Raw genomic sequence first — 25,393 nt, 5'->3', positions numbered from 1 at the left:
ATTAATAATATAAGGAAAACCATAGATTTCTACACACTGTAAAGGTGACATGTTAAGCTACAGGCAGGTACAACGAAAATACTGTTACATATTTAGCTTTCAGCCAAAGCGTTCTTCATTCTGGTCCGAGCTGCCAGAGATGGCAGTTATGTGGCGTGAGGTGTGCTTGCTTGTATGAATGGATGTCTGTGCGTTTTCTCTTCTGAAGTAGGTGTTGGCTGAAAGCTGAATGTGTAACAGTGATTTTGCTGTGTCTTTCTGCAACTCAACATGTCATTTTTACAGTGAATAGCAACCTATCCAGTTTGTTAATCATTCAGTATGCATATGGGAGTTTCTCTGGTAACCCACTGTCCCCACATCCTCTACCCAACAGTTTTCCCTTTCTCCATCCTGTCACTCACTCCCAATTCATGTCCCCACTTTACCTTCAGTGTGTGCTGCTCCCCACTGGCCCCTAAAATCATTCATTACATGCATAACCCATACACCTACCTCCCTCTCACGTTGCTAGCTGCAAACTGACTTCCTCCCTACGAGTCGCTAGCCACCCAGCCCTAATCCCTCTTCCTGCTCACCACCTTCTTCACCCTCTACTCGTCCCACCCTGACACTACTACCACCACCACAATTAGTCCACCTGCTGAAATACAGGTTAAGGCATATATTGCTTTTCATGTACTATGCTTACTGTTCATGGGGGAAACACATCTGCTTCAATGGGCAGAGGCACAATTTCAGTTCACACAACTTGCGCGCAGCTGGCATTTGAACTGAACAGCTCAGAGTACTATATAATATTTAGTTCTTAATACTACCTTAAATGTCATGGGGGCAACTTACCTATGAAGCACATTGCAAAGTTCAATTGGAAGCTTTTCATCACTTGTAAGTACTTGACGAGACCAGACTGAATCTAATAGAGTGTACAAGGCTTGTAAACATGTACTAATGCTTTCCAATGGTTCTACTGAACGAGGACTGCAAAGAGCTTCCATACAGATACCTGTAAACAATATTAATTACGTAAATTTTTTTATTTATCTTATTTTTTTCCTTTTTTGAGAATATTACTATCATGCAGCAATAAAAAATATGACAAATTAAAGATAGTGCTGTGTATGTTCACACTTTTTGCTCTATGGAACCATGATGAATATGGATGATTAATTATTACTGTTGTTTTGGGTGCAAAGCAGCTAGATCATCAGTGCAATCTGGTGATCATATGGACCATTTGGATCACAGACCTACAGTAATAAAATTATCCAATACATGACAGTGGATTAAAAGTGTTTATATGTGAAATTATATCCAACTGACAGCATTACAGTAATAAATTTAGAGGAAGTTCTCTCTATGTAGCATCAAACAATTTCAGGCTTAATTACACCAGCATTAATTGTTCATTTGAAAGGAAAACACATTGCACGTTAACATTTTGTACACATGTGTTTAAGAAGTTGGGTATTGTGACTACTGCTTCACAGTATATTTACTCCCCCTTTAAGTTTGTTATAAAAATCCACTGCAGTTCAAAAGGAACAATGATGTACATAATTACAATACCAGAAGAAAAAATGGCACTCATTTCTCCACATTAGGGTTATCTTAAGCACAATATTACCTCCAAAAATTTGGATCACTTACCCACCGATTTAAAACGTCTTACAGACAACAATGTAAAATTTGAAAATAAACTGAAAAAGTTTATCCATGAAAGTTCCTCCTACTCCATAGAAGAATGTGATTATTGTTATGTGTAGAAGGTGGTGGGCAGGTATTTCTTATGTCTGTATTTTTTTTATTTGTTTTTTTTTTTTTAAGAAAACAAACCTTGTAAATGGTCAGCATGTAGCCATATTTACATATAAATGTGTACTAGGAATGTAAAATGACTCTTTTTCACATCATTATGATTAATCATACAAATGATCCATTGAACATGAAACTAACTAGCATGTACAGTAAATCATGCTGAAAGGCATTAGGTTGCTTTCAAGCAGGTAACACGATAGTGTCGTAATAGGATTACTAACAGTGCTACAACAATCTTGCCATTTTATGCTCTCATTTTTTATTTCTGTATGAAACTTATTGAAAAACGATGCTACACACAACAGCATACTTCACGGATAGTAGTTATGAAAGTTTCAAAATTGTACATTTCTGTTGCAGTGATCTAACCAATTTTGCATGTTTGACACTCCCTATTGCACCCCAACCTTGCTATCATGTTGCTTATTTTTCATCTGCAGTATCATTGCCTCTTTTGAGGTAGTGGAGAATTATTTCAGTTTTCTGTTAGTTAGATACAAACGAAATCAATTGAGAACATTCCCACTGATGGCATAAACTAACTTATGCAATAGTAGGTCACAGACAACAAAATGTAGTTTGTGATTATAGACTTCTATGGTCACTGTCAGCTACAATAAAACCTCACTGCAACCAACCTCTGCCAGAATCATTGTCTATCATGTTGTTAACAATAGATAATATGAGCAGAATGAAGTATCAGCACACAAAAATTGAGGTGACACTGGCCCAGTAATAACTATACCACAGCAATAGATACACCAGTAGCAACAATGGCCAACATGATATCAACATCATAACATAATAATGCTGTCACAGACCCAGAAAAGTTTTGTTGAAGAATGATATTTCTCTGTTAACTCAAACAAGATGGTCATTGCTTGTAATTTCATGTTGTGGATCTTTATGAAAAAAATTTAGAGCTCCATGTCAAAACCTTGACGCTCTCAATCTTTTTCATTCGTTCTTCTGTCTTTCTTTCTTTCTTTCTTCATCTTCCTCACTGAGCAAGGTAACATGGTGTTTAGTGCACTAGACTCACATTTGGGAGGGCAATGGTTCAAACCCGCATCTAGCCACCCTCATTTAGGTTTTCCATGATTTCCCTAAATCATTTAAGGCAAATGCAAGGATGGTTCCCTTGAAAGGACATAGTTGACTCCGTTTTCCATCCTTCCCTAATTCGAGTTTGCACTCTGTCTCTAATGACCTCATTAGCAACGAGATGTTAAACACCAATCTCCTCCTCCTCCTCCTACATCTTCCTCCCATAATTTTATGTCAGTATATGTTAATATTTGACAGGACAAATGCGATGCACTTGGAATGTATGTCATGAGTGAAGGATATCATCGGTCAAGTGATTGTGTGTGACGACATGCAAAAAGCCAGAACTGGCACCTGGCAACATTGCCTATTTCGCTGCTACAATATTTCTTATTTCACACTCACAATAATATGGAAAAAATTATGAGCAACTGGTGGACTCTGACAACAGCAGGCTTGTTGGAATGTAACAAGTTAGATTACACTGCCACAGACTGATATGTGCATAATGTGAGTGTCCTGTGGCAAATTCCACAAGACTGGTGCACAAATAAAACTATTACAGCTTGCAGAATACCTGCCAGTGGTGTTATGAGGCTTTTCTACAAATAATATCACCCACTTGCTGTAGACTGTTGCAATCCTTTTCAGTCACCAAGCACTGATGTCTCTTATCGTAATGTATGTAAATGGGATATGGACTTCTATGACATTGATATTTTTGAATGACTTTTGTCATCTTTATTCTTGACAGAACATTCTGAGAAATTTAGCCATTGAGTCAGTTTCATGAAAGTCTGATGTTCTGTAAAGAGTCATTTTACAATCATATTTCTCAAATAAAGACACAATAATAAGCTTTAGAGTCACAGAATAATTACTACCCTGAGGCCTGATGAAGCAATACAGGATGATTTTTTCTACCATGTAGAAACTCTAGCGATTTATCAATGAGAGGATATGGAACAAAAATGTCTAATGAACTTATGTCCAGAAATGCATGGTTTCCATGATAGAGACCATTTATGCAATCATTCACTGTTACAGACACTGCAGTCTAATATGCACTGTACCAAGCAGCCACAGTTACCATATGTGTTGAAAATGATTTCCATGTGCCTCAATGCATGTGTGCTCATGCCATGGCACATTCTGTCTCACACATTCACATCAGCCTGGCTGCATTCCAACAGTGTCAAAGGTGTCTCCACACATGGAATGGGCTCTGCAAACATGATAGTTTTGAGATGGCCCCTACCCAGAAATCACACAGGTTGAGATCCAGTGAATGAGCAGGCCATGGAACTGGATGCCCTCGTCCAATCCACTGACCAGGGAAGATACAGTTGAGATGCGTCCAGACATTAATGGCAAAGTGGGCTGGAGCACCATCATGTAGTAGCCACATAACCCTTTATATCATCAATGGTACTTCTTCCAACAGAAGTTACCCGCAAGAAACACCAATAGTTCCAGCCTGTTAGGTGACATGGAAGGAAGACTGGTCCCAAAATAGGTCGACAACTACCCCAACCCACACATTCCAGCTGCACCAATGCTAATGATTCGCTGTCACCATACCATTGGGGTACTGAATACTATCCCACAGATGACTGTTATGAAAGCTGAAGATACCACCCCACATAAAGGTGCGAAGGTGGCCTCATCTGGGAATAGGATGGATGACACAAATCCCAGAATCGTGATTGCCTGGTGAAGAAACCAGTGACAAAACTGCTCCCAATGTGGGAAGTCTGCCACTAGTAAGCCCTCCACATGCTGTAAGTGACAAGGGTAGTAACAACTATCATGGAGAATGCTCGACACGGTCATCTAGGTTACCCTGTGCTGGCAGACCAAGTCCCTAGTACTGACACGGCAGTTGCTTTCCACAGTGTTGATCACATTTTCCTCCACGTCTGGTGACCAGACATTTCGGGTACATCCTTAATAATTTCCTACTTCTTGAAACAACCATGTCTCAGACAAACGGCAAAACACTGTTGCAAATATTGAACACTGTGGTTGTTGTCGGCGGGAATAGGTCTCTTGATACAACCTCACTACACACCGCCCGTTGCCATTTGCCCTTTGAATACGGAACCATTGCGTATAATGCTGTACCACATCCACTATAAGGTGTGAGTCAGCAAGAGAAGTGAATCGGACACAACATTACCAATTACTATGGCAAGAGAGGGCACTATGGCAAGACATATGAGGAACAGTACCACCATGCTGTAACTGTGGCTGCATGCTGCAGCACGTAATAGACCGCAGTCTCTGTAACAGTGTATGTTTGAACAAATGGTCTGTAGCATGGAAACCATGTGTTTCCAGACATACATTCATTATACCTATTTTGTTCCACACCTTCTCATCAATCAATCCCTAGAGTTTGTCCATGGTGGAAAAAATCATGCTCTATGCATATACTGTAAAGATGTGACATAATTTATCATAATTTTTTATCTTTTTTTTACACTTGGAACTTTCTTTAACTGAAATCAAATCAGAAAGACTCACCAAACAAAAGGTAGAAGCGATCATGGCCAGATTCACAAATACTTTTCTTTTTAACAATGCTTTCTTGGCATTCTGAGGACTTCTTTGGAGATTGGCTATTATCTTCAAATCCACTTGCATTTAGCCATAAAGCTGCTGCATGAAGAATTGGAGGCCATGAAGTTAAGTAATATGGTCTAGATGACTCCATGGTGTCTGTAGTATAGAATGCACCACCATCATGAGGTAATTGGCTTGCAAATTCTGGAAGAGAAAAGATGTATGAAACATATATGTATTATGTCCGATATTATTTCCACCATCCACACTCTGATGCAGCATGTGCACTCATTAATTTGTATTAGCTTGGAAGAACAAGAAGTTAGTAAGTCACTGTCACATTCTACACCATCTAATGTTTTTACACTGGAAATGTGCAGATGCCTCACCAAATAGATGGAGCAAAAATTCATCAATCAATTACAAGAAATAAATTCAATAATAGGTCCCACAAACTTTCATACAGGCTTTAAATTAATAATAGTGCACCTTCATGCACACATGACAAAAACTTCAATGTTACGTTAATGTCTGCAGCCAAAAGGAATCACTGATTGACAAACTGAGGAAAATTGTAATCCTTTCCTTGATGATAAAAAAACTGTGATTTTATTCAGCACTGAACTGTCAGAAACAATAACAGTCATAGCTTTTACCAGAAAGATAAGATGATAAATTATTCTGTCGGGGTTTAAATCCAGAGAACACAGTAATATGTGCATTAATTGTGGTGCAAGAAACTGTAACAGTTACTGTAATTCCAGAGCGTCACTGGGAATGAGATTTTTCATGACTGCCTCATTCTTCCTCCAACCTCTCTTGTCAGCAACCTTAGGAGGATGCGAGGGAATTTCATCAAATCCACCAAAGAGTGGCTCTCAGCTATGCTCTCAGCATATGGAGAATTGTTTTCTGGAGTTTTGGAACAAATCTTTGGACTGTCTGAAGATGGAGGCTTTCCTGTGGACTCACATTAACTTTTCTAGTAATAGTCAGAAAATTATGTAACAAGTTTCTCTGCTGGGCAGCAGCAACAAAAGATAGATCTTATTAGCTGTAGATGAAGATGAGACAATGCAAATGCCTGTGAGCAAGAAACAGGTAATCACTGACACAGAGCCAGCCAGCAGTTAAACAGATAGTTTTAGCATTTCATGTTTTCAGTGCAGTTATTGTGTCATAATACGAGGTTCATTCAAATGAAACCTGGTCAGTGCATCTACCTTTGCCTTATACATAAGGTGGCACCACATAACTGCCACGTAACATGGCGCCATCTATTGGTAGAGAGACTGACGCATGCACACCTTTGATGTTGCATAGCGCCAGTGTGGTTTCACACAAGGTAGTCACACAAGTTATCGTCCAGTACCGAACATGCAGGCGAATAAGCAGGAGCAACGAAGAGTGACTCTATTTTTGGCGGCAGAGGGAGTTGGAGGCTGTGAAATGCATCGACGGACAAAGGCAGAGTATAGTGAGTACAGTCTGAGTCGTTCAAGTGTTGTGGAATGGTGCAAACAATTTCTTGAAGTGCGCAAGTCACTGGAAGGCGATGCTCGTCCTGGACAGGCTCATTGTGTCATCACATCAGAAATGGTTGCGGAAGTGAATGTTTCAGTCTTGGACAACCACAAAATCACTGTGGATGAGATCCATCGGTTACTGGGTATTACTGTGGGCACTGCCCACACCATAATGCATCAACACCTGAACTTTCAAAGAATCTATGCACAGTGGGTTCCCCCACCAACTGATCACCGAACAGTGCAATGCTCAAATGGCACTGTCTTTGAGTCATCTGCACCATTATCATGAGGAGAAACACAACTTTCTGTCACGTATTGTCACAGATGACGAATCATAGTGTCACCATTTTGAACCGGAAAGCAAGCATCAGAGCAAGCAGTGGAAACATGCAACTTCACCACCTCCAAAGAAATCAAAGGCTGTGCGCACCAGTTCTGGAAAGGTCATGATGTCCTCCTTTTTTGACCACAAGGGCCCACTGCTTGTCAATTTCCTTGAATGGGAAACCAACATCAATGCCCAATGTTATCATGCCACTTTACAGAACCTTAGACGAGCCATGAAGTCAAAACACTGAGGTATGTTGCCCAATGGCATTATCCTCCTACATGATAATGTCCGCCCACACATGGCCAATGTGGTGAAAACGACATTGCAGCCATTTTGGTGGGAAACTGCTGGAACGTATACCGTACAGTCCTGACCTTTCATTGTGTGACTTTCATGTGTTTGGATCTCTAAAACAAACTATTTGCGGACATTGATTCACAATGGATGACGAAGTGTGTGACTGGGCCCAGGCCTGAATCCAACAGCAGCCTATTTGCTTCTTCAAGGATGGAACCGACTGGCTAGTGTCACAATGGGAAAACTGTGCCAACAGTTTTGGCAACTATTTTTGAGTATGTGTACCGTGTATCATGTTTGAGTTGATAAAATCGTTACCATTACTTTACACTAGTCACCAAGTTTCATTTGAATGCCCCTTATTTTATCTGCATGTAATCAATCACTTTTATACACCAAGGCTGCCAATTCTTATTGAAAAATATTACATTATTATAGTAAAGCAGAGTTGACTCAGGTCCCTTGATTAGCAGTTTCCTTGCTGACAATCTTATAGTTAGCACTGTCTGTTGGAATCGAGCACATCGTGAAGACCTGAAGCTTGGGACCATGGTACAGACAAATATTTAGGATGTCATTCAGCTAAGAAGAGAAGGGGATTGTTGTAACTTTTTCTTAGACTTCAATGAAAGGACCTATAAATTTTAAAGCTCAAGATCCAACTTTAGCCGTTTCATGTTGTTATCAGCACTGTTCTAGTTTCTGTTTTTAGTGTATATGGTACGTAATTATTTGTTGCCTACAAATAACTTATGATTGTACCTAAAAATTAAAACCACTTCTACTTCCCATTAGTATTTTAATATGCCATATAGGTCCTACATTTATTATATTTACCTGAGGGAAGTGAGAGTAATGCATGGTCTCTCAGAGCTGCAAGCCAGTAATGTGACAAACTGATTAGTTCCGGTTGTACAAGTGTAAGAAGACTTTCTCCACGAAATTCAAATTCACCAAAGTCATCCTCACTTCTGCTTTCATGCATCGTGTCAGATGAAGCAAAACTTGCATCCATTTTCTCTGGTGCTGAGTTATCCCCAACCATGGCAACTATATAAACCTATAACGAACAAATGCCCAATGAGTACTTGGATCAGATAAACCAAAATTACTCACTTCATTACAGCCAGCAATGACAAAAGAAAATCTGTTCAATTGGAACAGTAAAGAGACATTAGATAATAATTACTATAAATTTCTACATAAGGATTTGTACGTACAATTCTCTGTTGTTCTACAGTCCCAGTGAGGATTCTACTAAAAATCGGTACTGAGAAAAAGTGACAACTACGTATTGATGAATTATGCTGCTCTTACTTCTGCCCATGCTTTGAGGATGGAGAGACGCTCAAGAGTTGCAAGGCTTTCATTGTACAGCTGTGCTGTTCCAGAGTCCTGGTGTAGCTTGGTCAAGCTTGAAACAAGAAGCTGATGAACGCGGCGAAGATCATTCAGGTCTCTTGCGACGCCACTGCCTATCCATGCGCTGCACACTTCACATGCTGCTGCAGTTACATGTGATGGTGTCTCAGGAGCAAATGCTGGTCTCAGTGCAGCACCAACCTGTTGCAAATATGTAGCATCTAAGACTTACTGCACTTGCACAATCATTCAGCATCAAAGTCATCAGAACTCTTTTTTAATACCAAACCAACTATAATATTATCATGCTACTTTAAAAGAGCTGCATGCAGCGTACACTATACACACAATTTTATAATGAAATGTTCATTACAATCTTCCCAAAATAAGTAGTGGACACACTACATGTTGTATCCTGTTACAGAGTACCTCCACATCCAGTTTCATTACCATCCTTTTGGTTCTTTGTCCAGTTGCTGATTCTCATTATCTTTATGTTTATTTCTATCTCTACATCCTAAATTATTTCAACTCTGCTTTACAACTATGATATTTTGTTCACACACAATTTACTGCTGTAGCTGCAGTTTTCTATCAAAATGAACAGTTTAAATTTTAACCTTGATGAAATACAAAAGAAACAGTTGTGAATTCCTATAATAGTTAAATATAGCTAAAGAATTGCATCCCAGTTTTAAGATAATCCTTGGGGTTGTCTTAATGGATGGTACTAAAATAGAAACATAAATACAAAAAACTTTTACTTCTGTCAATCATATAAAATCGTATAAAAAGGATAGGAGCTTGCTGAACTGTAATACAGAAGAATTTATGTGCTGTGAGCAGAACTGCTACTGAAATTACCTGAGCTTGAAATTGTTCTAGGAGAAGATGGCCAGGAAATTCTGGCTCTGGGACTTTCGCAAACTTATCAATAATCTCTTGAAGAGTTTTAAGACCTTCTAGTCTCAATGGATCAGAGTCACTGGTTGCTGCCATAAAAGCCATTCTCACAAGGTCAGACAGATGTAGAACCAAGTAATCACCTGGAACCAAAATTAACACTCCAAGTCATTACGTGAATTGTTTTACATGAATAGCTCAGCTTAGCACACTTGATTAACGGCTGTCAATATCACATTTAGTTCTATGAAAATAGTTAATGAACATAAGTGATGAGTTGTCAACAGGGACAAACAGAAGGACAGAAAACTTGCTATCTTTCAGAATCGATCTTTTCTCGAACTAGAGAAAACTCTCTCTCTCTCTCTCTCTCTCTCTCTCTCTCTCTCTCTCGTGCATGCGCGCGCACGCACACACACACACACACACACACACACACACACACACACACACACACACGTAATACTGTGTCCTCTTCCTCCCGTGACCTAATCAGTCTTCATGGCAAACCACAAATCCTCCCACGAATATCGAGTAAAATATTAACAAGATGCAAATTACATTACAGTGTGTTACTACAAGTTCTTTAAACTATCATATTACTGATCCATTTCTAGGCCAGCAAGTAATTTTCTTTTGGTGGTCAAGTGAGGTAGTCCAGTGGTTATGAAATTGGACTCAAATTCAGGAGATCAATGGTTCAAATCACAATTCAGCCATCCAGTTAGGTTTCTGTTTTTCCTCTAAATCACATACGACAAACATCTAGTTTGTTCCTATGAAAAGCACACAGTTGACTTAATTCCCTTACCTTCTTCAGCCTAAGAGTGAGCGTCATTTCAAATGCCTTCATCATATGCAATGCCAAAACGTAGGCTTCCGGTGGAATATGACAGTCTGAAATACTGTCCGCTGGGCTTGTGTGTTAGGCAAGCAGAAGAGCATTCAGAGAAGTACAGCATATGATGAACTTTCGTTCATGACCATACAGGGCCCTCAAATTAATGTAGACATTTGTATCAAATACTGTTACTTGGACTATTGGGGGCAAGTCTGAGGAAAAAAGTATGCAGCTAAGGCAAATGTGACAACAGAATAACCAAAATTCCAGATGATAGCACGATCTGAACATACAACCCCATCCAGGATTATAATACCAGCTCTGTAACTTACAGATAATTGGTACGGTTGTGTCACTGCATTCTTGAACTGTAGACACCATTTTTCAAATGCTTTGCACATGTCTATCAACGTTATATGATGTGATCAAACACCTGGCATTTCAAGTAATGCCATCTTTAATTAGATCAACCACTTGGAGATGTTAACTGTTGAATTGAGCTTATTCTGGAAAAGTAAGCAGTTGAGTCAATAATCAAAAATCATCTGAAGGCTTTTAAAGGGAGCTTGGCATTCTAACACTCGAATTCCAATACACTTGGGTTTTAGTGACAGTTGTCAATGTCAATAAAAGTTGGATTTGGATGAAATGTGACATATACTACTGCAAGATATAGTACTACTTCCCACATAGATTTTGCATTTATAGTGAAGTTCAGCATCACTTCACAAAATTCAAAATTCACTAATACTATTTCATAATATTATATATAATATTGCTTTTGTTAACACCAGACACGTTCAAGAAAAAAGTATATTCAGATTTAAAGGACAGAAACACTATTTACACACACAATGATTATAACACACCATGACTTAAATGATCACAGTACCTCTGTTTTTAGTAAGCTGCATTTCCTTGGCCAATGCAAGATCAAAATGAGCTGCTTTATTGCCCTCACAAGCTATGATAATTCTCTGAACACATTCTGCAGCAAAAACTCTAGTTGGCCATCGGGGTTGAACAGCAGGATGAGTCACCTGGTCATCTTCAGCATGGAACTTTAGTTGGTCATCATCCCCTTCAATATCTTCTCCTTCAGTTGACACAGCCACATTTATGACCTCTTCTCCTATACTTGATTCTGTGGAAAGCAAATGAGGAAATGCGACATTTCAGAAATTACAGTATGGCATATTTGGGGCAAATGGAATAAACTTTTGACAAAATACTTGTATGCCCTTTTTCTTATTGTGGTGGCTTCATGAAGTAGTTGAAACAGATACACACAAAACAGAGAGGAGAAAATGCATGTATTTAACGAAGCATTCATTCTTACAAAACAAAGCAGAACAGAACATAACACTAGGAGAAACATTTTACAAAGCTTCTCAAATAATTATGTTTGTTCTTCATAAAATTGATGCCTTATGGCATAATTTTCTGGGGATGACTCATCACTTAGGAAGAAAGAATTGATTTACAAATGTGACCAATGAGAATAATATGTGGTGTTTCCAACTGCACCTCACCTGCTCAAAGAAAAGTTCTGTGCATCTGAATATCTTAAAATACTTTTATGGGAAAAAATGAGCTTTACTTTGAAATTAAAAAAATAGCAGAATAAAAGCAATCTGTTTGAAAGTGCAGATCTTCACACATCAATGAAATCAAAATCTGATACTGGGTAACAAACAGCATCATACTGCTCTATACTACACACTGTAACATGGTCAGATCCTCTTTGGCATGCTGGACAGAATGTAATCAAGATGTTACTGCTCAAGCATGTCTCTTTCTTTGACGACAGACCTCCTGACATCATCAAGTGTGTCAGAGATTACCTGCGAAATTGCACTGCAAGTTGAAACTTGTCCACAGCATGTTCAATTGTGTTCATGTGCTACAGGTCTTTCCAATTCATTCCATTGATTCCTGGCTCTAGGAGGAAGGTGTTAACAAGGTGGGTGTAGTTTGCTCATTCATTACATTTTTAAAACACAAACACATTGTCAAAATGCTGACTGTAGAAATGGACTCTGCTGAACCATTGGGACGCACTCCTGAGATGTGCATCAGGCACCTGGCCACCTCAAAACCCTTCTTCATCATCAGACAAATCCTCCAGTCAGCGGTGAACAGAACCCAATGACATTGATTCATGTTCCATTAGGAGTTTTCCCTCATCCACATTTTTTTGCACACCACTGCGCTATATGGTTTGTACAGCTGTTGTAATGGAGGAAAAATTCATTGTGTGGAGACTGTTGTGAACTTTCTGGGGCAACACGGTCCTCCAGGTGCCCTCAGAAGGAAGTGTGTAGTTTCATTGCATTCTCCTTGGGGTACCAAAGAACTGCAATTTGTTGGTAGTGGTTACCAAGTGGTGTTACTGATCACTAGCAACAACCAGAAGGCAGATACTCTATGGTTAGTGTCTCATAACAGTTTAATGTTCAAGTAACATTGCCGTGGTATATAACTTTCTTCCCATTAAGTGGCATATGTACACAAGCTGCACTGTCCAGTTCACAACTGCACACACAGTGCTGCCTGCAAGACTGCACTGAGACTGGAGGTATACTTTTACCTCTGTTACTGTGGTGAACAGATTATTGAAAATGGGGTGTCCAATTAAAAAATTATGCAGGCCATAAGGGCAGTGCAAAACTTTCTTGGGTATTTTACATATTAATCATAAATAATCCATTGCAATTTGAGTAATGTACTTGACTACAACACTTTAAGAAAAAATTAAATTTATATTCATTACTAAAGCTATCAATGGTTCATAAATGAGCTGAACATGCAACAATAAAAATCTTAGACCACTGCTGCTACAATGCTCAGGGATGCCAGCCACAACATGCACAATGGCTATAATGCGTGAGTCACGGAAAGCTATGCTCACGTGGTCCGTAGCAGTCACACGGGATTTTCAAGTATAGCCCCAGACCACCAGGAGGCGCACAAGTTACTTGATGGCAGCATACCTCTTGCTGGAGAATAAGGAAACCCCAGGAACACTGAGGACAGTTTCTGTCACCAAGATCTAGCCGATTCATGCACTGACTGCTCACAGTCCCTCAATTAAGCTCTTGTCAACATGCCATCAGTGAAGACAGTGTAATGTTGAGAATCAGGCTTCTCCTTTGTGTAATGTCTCTTGCAGTGGCCTCTCCGTGATATTTTCAGAAATTTTATGAATTATATAACTCAGTACAGATCTCAAAATATCTCTTCTTACCTTACCGATTCCTAAATTTTAATATACAATGATTATCAATGCAAAGTAGTTTCAAGCCCTATTATTCCTTGGAGCGTCCATTTACTCCATGGAATAGCTTCTCTGCTATCTATGTTTTCTCTTATGAAAAAGAATGGGGAGTGCTTGCCGATTAGCCGTGAAAGAACGAAGATGTATATGTATGTATTGTTGAGCTAGTCGCCATCTTGATGAGATTCTGTATGAGAAGGAATTTAATACATGAACTAAACAAAAGTAAGTGTGTTCGCGTATTATTTAACTGATTATTATTGACAGTGTCTGCTTACTAAGCTGTGTTGCACGGGATCAGTGGGGAATGTCTGATTTACTCTGGACGAACCTGCCGTTTTGTATGCTCAAGACATCCAGTTTATTACTTCCAATAAATAGGCTAACACGGTCTTACCAGCAGATCTCCGGTCTTCCCCATGTGATCACCAAAAGTTAATAACTATTACAAATGTTTTTAGGAGATTGACTGACAATTTTCGTCGCACCGAGACTTCGAAATTGCTTCACTGCCTTATGGAATTTAAGTTAAGTTCAATTTAATCAGGATAGAACAGTATTCAACTGTGTGAATGTGATAAGCCTGCTTTGTGAATGAAAATTCCCTTAGTATACGCATGTTTTTTACTATTCTGATCAGTGAAGCTAAATCAGGCCGGTGTGAGAGAGGTTTTTAAATTTTAGATCCCACAAAAATATTAAATTTGGCTTCACTGTGACAGGACACATTTTTCAGCATTACTTAAACATTGTGTGAATTTTATGTTGCATGTGCACGAGAGAAAAGAAAATGAGGCCTTTTCCAGAAGTCACAATCTCGCCACAACCTACGAGAACGTCGTTCAGGCCAGACAATATACAATTAAATTTTTGTAGATAGAAATTTAGAATAACTATTTAAATTTCTAAAGGTGGACTTTGAATATTTTTGAATCAGATTGATTGACTGACTGATGGGTTGAACGTTAGATAGGAAGTGTTTATTATAAGTAAGTATTATGCAAAGTTTAGTTCAGTGACATTATTAACTCAGATGCGAGTGACTTTATATATTTATTGTTCTGTGTATTAATGGTTCTTACTAGGGCGGCTTGTAAAATGGCAATGCAACAGCAGAGCAAATCACAACAGCCCTCAGCTGTTTCTTCTGAGGTTAGTGAAATATTAGACACTAGCTTAACTGAAGTAGTGCCTAGCGGCAACATTAATCAGGCCCCACAACAAAGCTTAAGTGTTTCGATGTCATCTGAGCAGGACGAAATAAACCCATTGACTGTAATCGTGTAGCAGTTAACACTGTTAGCCAAAAATGTAACAGACTTAACTAAAGTGCAAATAGAGACTAAAAGGGACATGGCAAAAAATCTAACAGACTTAACTAAAGCGCAAATAGAGACTAAAAGGGAAATGAATGAACAATTAGCAGCTAATCAAGTGAAAGTGGAACAATTAGCAGCTAATCAAGTGAAAGTGGAACAATTAGCAGCTAATCAAGTGAAAGTGGAACAATTAGCAGCCAATCAAGTGAAAGTGGAACAATTAGCAGCCAACCAAGTGAAAGTCCAGGCGCAATTACTAGCTAATCAAACAAAGTTGAATGAGCAATTAGAAGCTAATCAAGTGGAATTAAATAATAAATTAGTAGAGAGGTTTCAGAAACTTGATGATAAATTAAATAAAACTGCGGAAGAATTGAAAATTCAGAATGAAAAGACAGAATTAAAATTAGCTGCTCAAATTGAGCAAGTCACTCAACAGTGTAATGAAAATGCGAAGAAGTTACGCCTAGAGCTAACCGAGTATGTTGCTACTAAGCTTGATACTATTAAAGAGCAGGTCGAGTCAATCCCACAGATAGTTCAAGCACAAGAACAGATGCAGTGTTCTATGGCGGTAATTCCGGTATTAGTTGAAGTTCAAGATGAATTAAAGCAACAAGTAAATGAGATGTCAGCAGATATGCAGGATTCGAGACAATCACAAGACAAGATTCCGAAGGACATCCAAAATTTGGATAAATCCATAAATAACATAAAGGAGAGACAATACGAGGTTGATCATAAGGTAAACATTCTTGCGGGAAAATTCTCGCAGTTAAGTTTGGAAAGGCAAAGCATTTCTTCAGACAATATTGAACATACAGTCAGAGCAGCTATACAATCTATGACCGAGAGTTCTGAAGAAAATTTATTTAATAAAGGTTTGCGAGAAGCCAGAGAACAACCAGGCGAAGAACTTAAACAATGGAAAGAAAACATTGAGAGATCTTTAAACCTATCTCAAGAAGATTTGCGTTCCACGCAAGGAAATGAACCCATAACAAGATCTATCAATGAAGCTACATTATTTAACCGATCAAGTGCAGAAAGGGACATTAATGCACACGTTCGTTTTTGCAATCAACATCAATCACAACACTATGAGGGTAGTCATAATGACTGTAATTGTAAAAGCAATACTGGGGAGAAAATGCTGAAACAACGTCAATTCCAGATCTACAACCCAGACAAGAAAGATGTTCATCCTGTAGTGTTTATAAGAAGTTTTAGGGGAGTATTGCCAAAAAATTGGAGTGAGTGGCAAAAGGTTAGTTTCGTGACCGGTTATATTCAGGGGTCAGGAGCTATATGGGCATCTGATATGATATCAACTTGGGACACACATGAAGATTTTGAACGAGCATTTTTATCCAAATACTGGTCCGAAGGAGTACAAGAACGTTTAAGGCAGGAGGTATTATGCCCGGAACCTTTTTCCTTTCCACGTGGGTCTTTAAAGAAATACTTTGAGAAATATATAAACAAATCGCGGTATTGGGGTAAGCCTATGCCTTTACAAGACGTGATTGGCATATTAAAATCTCGACTTCTGGCCAGCATCAGAAATAGAATGCTGTATATTAATGAGCATGACCTTGACTCTTTCATGACTATGCTTGACACTATAGATATGATCGAAGAAGATGAACATCGGCCAATACAACCAGTTATGCAGAGGAGAGCGATTGAGGTGCCAAACGCAAACCGGAATGGAAACGGATTTAATAATTATTATACTAGGAATAGTCATAGATTCAACGGAAACAATTGCAACGGAAATGGAAATTTCAACAACAGTGCTGCAAGGAGCAGGTTCAGAGACAATCAAACAGGCCACAGATACAACCCAATGTTTGGAAATGCTAGAGATTATCAGAATCAGCAGTTTTCGAACAATAATAATGCGTACAGAAATTCTGACCCTCGGTTTGAAGCAAATAACACAACCAGTCAACAACAACCAATCATAACAGAAGTAGTAGACGATTCAATAGGAAATAATAATCTACATTTAAACTGAAGAGGGCCGCTTTATGCTCCGTAAAGTCGGTCGGGGAATACAAAAGGGCAAATCTGTTTTAAACGAAATTAATTCCGTGGCAATTTTGAGATATAATGAAGGCGAATTAAAGACAGATGAATTGACGAGAGACTTACAGGCTTGTGTAGTGGAAGATAAAAGGGTTCCTGTGTCTGAGATCATCACAGAAGTGGGAGGAATTTTAACCAATGTTGTATTGGACACAGCTTCATCTACAGACGTAGTATCCGGAACTTTGTTCTGCAGAATTAGTAAAATTAAGAAAATCCCTGTCCTACCAGTACAAAAATGCCGAGTTATAGGTGCAGTGGGAGCAAAATCCCTGAACGTCAAGATACAAACGCTTATAGAGATAAAATTGGGAAATGTAGCTAAACAATGCACATTCCTTGTAGTCGAAAAGTTGTTAGTAGATTGTATTCTTGGCATTGGAACTTTGCAAGCCTGCAATTGCAAGTTGGACTTGGTAGAAGGAAAGGTGCATTTTAAAATCGAAGATCAATTTGTTACACTGATCTTACTGAGAAAGGAGGCAGTGTATGAGCGATATTTCCGTGGTGCTGCTGTGCAGTTGATTTGTGCTGAAAATAATAATATGTACCGACTACCGATCAAGTCAATTCAAGTAGAGGATTTCAGACAAATAGTCAAACAGAAGATTGCTGAGTCAGATTGCCTAACAGATAGTCAGAGGGAACAATTATTCAATATATTAACAGAATATGAGTCAGTTTTCGATGAAAATCCCAGAATTATTAGAGGATATGTTTGTACATTACAGATTAGGCCCCATAAGATATTTTGCCGCACACACTATCCCATTCCCTGGCGATTAAAACAACCACTTCAGGAAGAGATACAAAAAATGTGAAACTGGAATCTTATTGAACCGTTGCTTGTTGTACCAAAGCCAGGAGGAAAAGTTCGATTGGTATTAGATGTAAGGGAAATTAACAAAATTATAGTACCTGTGCGCACACATCTGGAGAACATCGATGAGTTAATACAGAAATTTCAAGATGTATCCTATTTAACCAGTATTGATTTGAGAAGTTCGTTCTGGCAAGTCCAGTTAGACAAGGACTCAAGAAAATATACTGCTTTTATATATGGAGGGAGAAGCTATCAGTTCAAGGTCATTCCATTTGGTCTCAATATCAGCTCTGGAGTTTTTATTTCTGCGTTGGACTATGCCCTTGGACCAGAACTACGTAGTCGAATAACAATTTTTGTGGACGATTTATTAATTGCCTCTAAAACTTGGGAGGAACATGTACAACTTATTATGAGGATTTTTGCTGTGTTCAAACAAATTGGTATAACTGCAAATCTAAAAAAAATCCCAATTTTTTCTACAGGAAATTAAATTCTTAGGACATATGATTAATGCAAAAGGCATTCTTCCAACAGAAGCGAAGATTAGTGCGATAAAAAAATTTCCAACTCCAAGAAACAGAAGACAACTGAAAGGCTTTATAGGCATGGCTTCATTTTTTCGTCGATTTATTAAAACTCAAGCAATGAACTCTGAAGCACTAAACCGGCTCCTGAGGAAAGATATACCATGGCAATGGTCTAATGATTGTGAAAAGGCTTTTTGTGAAATTAAGGATCAACTGATAAATGCTCCGTTATTATACCACCCTGATATGAATGTCGGATTCTATTTAGCCACTGATTCATCAGATGTGGGATTAGGATCTTGTTTATTTCAAATTAGGTATATTGATGGTGTAAAAACCTTTTGTCCAATTGCATTTGGTAGCAGAGTTTTATCCACCTGTGAAAGAGCATATACCTCTACGGAATTTGAAGCTTCGGCAGTTATTTGGTCTTTGAAAAGGTTTAATTATTATGTATATGGCTCAAGGATAACCATTTATTGTGACCACCAATCACTAGCCTTTTTACAAACTTGTAAGTTGCTGCATCCTCACTTGTCAAGGTGGACACTGGCACTGCAAGAATATCAGTTTCAAATTATGCATGTAACCGGAAAAGAAAATATTATAGCTGATGCGTTGTCAAGATCTCCAGAAGGAATAACACCTGAAATGGATGTAAATAATAAGGCAGAATTTCCAGTGCTTCTTCTTCAAGAAAATAATTACAAGTTATATCATATTCATTTATGTAAGATAATGGCTCAGCTTCAGAAGAATGATCGGCGATGGAATGCTATAATACGACAATTCAATCAACAAAATCCTACAGTAAATTTGGAATACTACCGGCTTGTGAATAATATTTTATTTTTTAAATCTGGGAAGACTGAGAATCCAAAGTGGTGTGTCTGCATACCCGAAGAATATGAAGAACAATTAATTTGGTTTACACATTTGACCTAGGTTCATGTTGGTGTTGTAAAGTGTGCTAATAAGATTAGATATTATTGTTACTTCCCAAATATAAGGCGAAAAGTGCACAAAGTCATACAGAAATGTGTTCTCTGTCAAAAGGCTAAGCTGGACAACAAGGGAAATAAAATTGCGCTTCACTCAATAATACCTGAAGCACCAGGATCACTTATATCATGTGATATTTGTGGACCACGTCCTAGAGCCAGAGGTGGTGTTAAGTACATTATTGGATTCTGTGATGTGTTTACAAAATATGTTAAACTATATCCTATAGAATCAGCAACTGCAAGAGCTGCCGCAGTAAAGTTTGTAAATGACTACATTCCTCATGCAGGGATTCCAAAATCTATAATTTCTGACAATGCGAAGATATTTACTGGGTATTTATGGAGCAAATTAGTATCACAACTAGGAATAAAACAGATATTTACATCTTGCTACCATCCACAAGGGAATTTAATTGAACGGGTTTTGCGAGAACTAAACAGATTCATGAGAACATACTGTCATGATAAGCAAACTACCTGGATAAACTATTTGACCGAGTTTGAGCAGATTTATAACAATTTATCACATAGTTCTACAAACTTCACCCCGAATGAACTGATGTTCAGAGATAAAAGAAACTTTTGGGTAGATAACTTACCTAAACTCGAGGACACCAAAATGTCATGGGAAGAAAAAATTCACAATGCTCTCATTAATATTATGGAGAAAGCAAGACAGCGAAAGGAAATCCATGATAGAAACATCAAACGGATTCAGACTTTCAATATCGGACAGAAAATTCTTTTAAGAAGACACATCAAGTCATCAAGGTTGAAGAAGACCATCAGAAAATGGAATCTAATTTATACAGGTCCATATATAATAGTTGATATACCGAATCCTGGTGCGTATGTATTAGCATATGCAGATTCTGGAAGAATAAAAGGATTATTTCCCCGTGTAGACCTAAAGAGGTACTTTTAAGGAAAGTGTTTCAAATTAAATGAAAAGTCTGTATGAAGTATTTGGGTGTTGGAAAAAAAAAAAAAAAAAAGGAATTGAAGTGCAAAGGACAGTATGCCTCAGCTACTTTGATAGGTTAAATGACAGCATGCCAAGCATCTGTGATAGTTTAATGAACAGTAAACGATTGCTTCTGTGATAGTATAAGAATATTTAGAAAAGTAAGTGGAACTGTAGCTATTGCTGCTGGGAAGACTTACAGGTTATCTGTCTATGCGATGATCACCAAAGAAGCTTGTGCGTGTGAAATAATATACATTCAGGGAGTGTTAATCTCCAGTGATAATAAGTTTACTGAAACTATATGATCAAATACGGCACTTGCGTGTGAGGTTAGTGTTTGTAAACTGACAGTTCACAGGAGAACAAATGAACCATGTTAGGAAATTAGAATCGATTGCAACTGTCCACAGACGTAAAGACTCACTGGTTTTTTTTTTTTTTTTTTTTTTTTTTTTTTTTTTTTTTTTTTTTTTTTTTTTTTTTTGCGCGAGCTAAATTCTATTCAAGAGAATTTAATTAACTAGCTTAGTGTGTGTTTATAAAACTAGAGTTAATAAGAAAGTTCTTCATTGAATTTATAATAATGTGTCATTTTCCAGTTGGATTTGTTTATTGTTATATTGCATTCATATGTTCATGAGAAAATGCGGCAATCGGAGTATAAAAGATAAAAATTTGATCATAAATCACTACTAACAAAGATTAATTTCAGCTGGAGAGGTCATGCAGCAAGACTTAATTAAACGTTCTCTTTCAGCAAAATTTCATTGTAATCATGTATGAATAAGATATATATATACCCAGGCCTGCCAACCCAAAGTTTGGTACAGATTTATTGATGACATTTTCATGATCTGGACTCACAGTGAAGAAGAACTCCAGAATTTCCTCTCCAACCTCAACTCCTTTGGTTCCATCAGATTCACCTGGTCCTACTCTAAATCCCATGCCACTTTCCTTGACGTTGACCTCCACCTGTCCAATGGCCAGCTTCACACGTCCGTCCACATCAAACCCACCAACAAGCAACAGTACCTCCATTATGACAGCTGCCACCCATTCCACATCAAACGGTCCCTTCCCTACAGCCTAGGTCTTCGTAGCAAACGAATCTGCTCCAGTCCGGAATCCTTGAACCATTACACCAACAACCTGAAAACAGCTTTTGCATCCCGTAACTACCCTCCCGACCTGGTACAGAAGCAAATAACCAGAGCCACTTCCTCATCTCCTCAAACCCGGAACCTTCCACAGAAGAACCCCAAAAGTGCCCCACTTGTGACAGGATACTTTCCGGGACTGGATCAGATTCTGAATGTGGCTCTCCAGCAGGGATACGACTTCCTCAAATCCTGCCCTGAAATGAGATCCATCCTTCATGAAATCCTCCCCACTCCACCAAGAGTGTCTTTCCGCCGTCCACCTAACCTTCGTAACCTCTTAGTTCATCCCTATGAAATCCCCAAACCACCTTCCCTATGCTCTGGCTCCTACCCCTGTAACCGCCCCCGGTGTAAAACCTGTCCCATGCACCCTCCCACCACCACCTATTCCAGTCCTGTAACCCGGAAGGTGTACACGATCAAAGGCAGAGCCACGTGTGAAAGCACCCACGTGATTTACCAACTGACCTGCCTAAACTGTGAAGCGTTCTATGTGGGAATGACCAGCAACAAACTGTCCATTCGCATGAATGGACACAGGCAGACAGTGTTTGTTGGTAATGAGGATCACCCTGTGGCTAAACATGCCTTGGTGCACGGCCAGCACATCTTGGCACAGTGTTACACCGTCCGGGTTATCTGGATACTTCCCACTAACACCAACCTGTCAGAACTCCGGAGATGGGAACTTGCCCTTCAGCATATCCTCTCTTCTCGCTATCCGCCAGGCCTCAATCTCCGCTAATTTCTAATTTCAATCTGCCGCCGCTCATACCTCACCTGTCTTTCAACATCATCTTTGCCTCTGTACTTCCGTCCCGACTGACATCTCTGCCCAAACTCTTTGCCTTTACAAATGTCTGCTTGTGTCTGTGTATGTGTGGATGGATATGTGTGTGTGTGCAAGTGTATACCTGTCCTTTTTTCCCCCTAAGGTAAGTCTTTCCGCTCCCGGGATTGGAATGACTCCTTACCCTCTCCCTTGAAACCCATATCCTTTTGTCTTTCCTTCTCCTTCCCTCTTTCCTGACGAGGCAACCGTTGGTTGCGAAAGCTAGAATTTTGTATGTATGTTTGTGTTTGTTTGTGTGTCTATCGACCTGCCAGCACTTTTGTTTGGTAAGTCTCATCATCTTTCTTTTTAAATATATTTTTTTTTTTTGGGGGGTCGGGGGGGGGGGGGGGGGAGTTGTCTCAAATAATAAAGTTTTTAATATTCTGACATGCTATCCACATTCGTACTTGAAACCAAATTAGGAAAGATTCAGATCTGCTTCCACCTGGAAAAAAAAATAAATTAAAACCAGGATTGGAACCTTTTGGCTTACTCAAGAAGATGGATGAAATTATCCATGTTTTCAAAAATTGTTTTCCAATCTGGAGTTGTGATACTGTGCAACTACAGTATCGATTAAGACACTTAGGTGTGGAAAGAGTATGACAAATGGATTTTCCCATTCCTCAGATGGAAGACTGGATGGATCAGGTCCATATTTGAGTTCAAAATGAATCTGGAGAAATTCGACTAACCCTTCTCTTCCAGGAATCTTTAATAGCTGACCATTCCTTAGACGAATTTCGATTGCTTCATGCCACAATCATGAGTACCTGTTCCTGAGGTTCCTTCTGGTCTCTCAAATCCGTTACGTCTCATGTCCGGTACGCCAATGTGACACCTGTCCTCCGTGCCGTGTCCCATGTTCCTGTTCGATCAGTTTCACCGCAGTTCAGCAAGACATCGATGAAGAAAATTTTTCAGAAGATTGTAAAAATTTGCATGTGTAAAGATTTTTTTTTTTTTTTTTTTGGCTATGAGGCAGATTTTATCTTTCCTATGAATTCTAGAATATCTCTCAAATTTCTAAATTATTCTGTCTTTCCTATCATCAGTGATACCTAGTTGGGGTCTAAGCCTCCAGGTTTTCTGGGGTTTCCCTGTGAAGGCCAGTTCCTGAATAGGTAGACCTGATTAACAATTATATAAGTCCATCTTCCCTGGTTGTGTATGTGGGATGTGGGTATGCCCCAGTACACGTGAAAGCAACAACTAGGTATCTAGGTAACGAAGATCGGTGCTACCTATACCAAATCTCTTTCAATTCTTGTAATCAAAAAATCTTACTAACTTCTTAAAATTTATAGGAACGTATGTTCCACAAATTCTAACGAGTTAGCTAAGCCAATAGCTAGATCGCAAAGTGGATACATATCAACTTTGCTCGCTGCGAGGGATGATGTAATGTCTCTTGTAGCGGTCGCTCCGCGGTATTTTCAGAAATTTTATAAATTATATAACTAAGTACATATCTCAAAATATCTCTTCTTACCTTACCGATTCCTAAACTTTAATACACGATGATTATCAATGCAAAGTAGTTTCAAGCCCTATTATTCCTTGGAGCGTCCATTTACTCCATGGAATAGCTTCTCTGCTATCTATGTTTTCTCTTATGAAAAATAATGGGGAGTGCTTGCCGATTAGCCGTGAAAGAACGAAGATGTATATGTATGTATTGTTGAGCTAGTCGCCATCTTGATGAGATTCTGTATGAGAAGGAATTTAATACATGAACTAAACAAAAGTAAGTGTGTTCGCATATTATTTAACTGATTATTATTGACAGTGTCTGCTTACTACGCTGTGTTGCATGGGATCAGTGGGGAACGTCTGATTTACACTGGACGAACCTGCCGTTTTGTATGCTCCAGACATCCAGTTTATTACTTCCAATAAATAGGCTAACACGGTCTTACCAGCAGATCTCCGGTCTTCCCCATGTGATCACCGAAAGTTAATAATAATTACAAATGTTTTTAGGAGATCGACTGACAATTTTCGTCGCACCGAGACTTCGAAATTGCTTCACTGCCTTATGGAATTTAAGTTAAGCTCAATTTAATCAGGATAGAACAGTGTTCAACTGTGTGGATGTGATAAGCCTGCTTTGTGAATGAAAATTCCCTTAATATACACGTTTTTTACTATTCTGATCAGTGGAGCTAAATCAGGCCGGTGTGAGAGAGGTTTTTAAATTTTAGATCCCACAAAAATATTAAATTTGGAAAACAGTTCTTTGTGTGTTGATCATTTCAGTGTTTTGTTCTGGCTCCAGGGACTTAATTGGAGCCAATTCCACAAAACTGTATTTTGGTTGGAAATGCAGAAGAGGTGGAGTTAATTACTTTGTAATTATAAATTGTGACAACAGGTTTTTTTGGGAGAAATAAAATAAAGAAGCTATTATACTCCTACAGGGGCTCTCTTTCAGTCAGAAATAATAAACGGTTCTGCAACTGGCCCAGTAACATAAAATGTCAGAGGTAACAAAACAAATTTAAAATCTAAACTGGAACTCTCGTTTTATAGATGATTATTTCATTAATACTGCTATTATTTGTAGTATGATAGACATAGATATTTACTTTGAAGGTAAATTTGTGTCTCACTTGTAACTCGAGTAGTGATAAACGTTCCTGCTTATTAAAAATAACCCACTTTGCTACTTAAGAAACTGTAAATGGCCAG

General features: G+C 38.6%; 1 protein-coding gene across 1 annotated transcript in view; it reads right to left on the bottom strand.

The window, feature by feature from the left end:
- Positions 1–25,393, bottom strand: part of LOC126183346 (HEAT repeat-containing protein 5B) — a 268,954-nt gene that overhangs the window by 53,613 nt on the left and 189,948 nt on the right. Inside the window, exons 25-30 of the mRNA XM_049925227.1 lie at positions 11,586–11,837; positions 9,814–9,995; positions 8,905–9,150; positions 8,425–8,647; positions 5,392–5,634; positions 844–1,006 (exon numbers count right to left, since the gene is read on the bottom strand). Coding sequence (XP_049781184.1) covers positions 844–1,006; positions 5,392–5,634; positions 8,425–8,647; positions 8,905–9,150; positions 9,814–9,995; positions 11,586–11,837 — 1,309 coding nt within the window. The remainder of the gene's footprint in view (positions 1–843; positions 1,007–5,391; positions 5,635–8,424; positions 8,648–8,904; positions 9,151–9,813; positions 9,996–11,585; positions 11,838–25,393) is intronic.

Source organism: Schistocerca cancellata, chromosome 4, assembly GCF_023864275.1.
Source record: "Schistocerca cancellata isolate TAMUIC-IGC-003103 chromosome 4, iqSchCanc2.1, whole genome shotgun sequence".
Classification (NCBI taxonomy): Eukaryota; Metazoa; Arthropoda; class Insecta; order Orthoptera; family Acrididae; genus Schistocerca; species Schistocerca cancellata.
The sequence above is the reverse complement of the archived record's forward strand: the minus strand, read 5'-3'. Positions and strand labels throughout refer to the sequence as shown.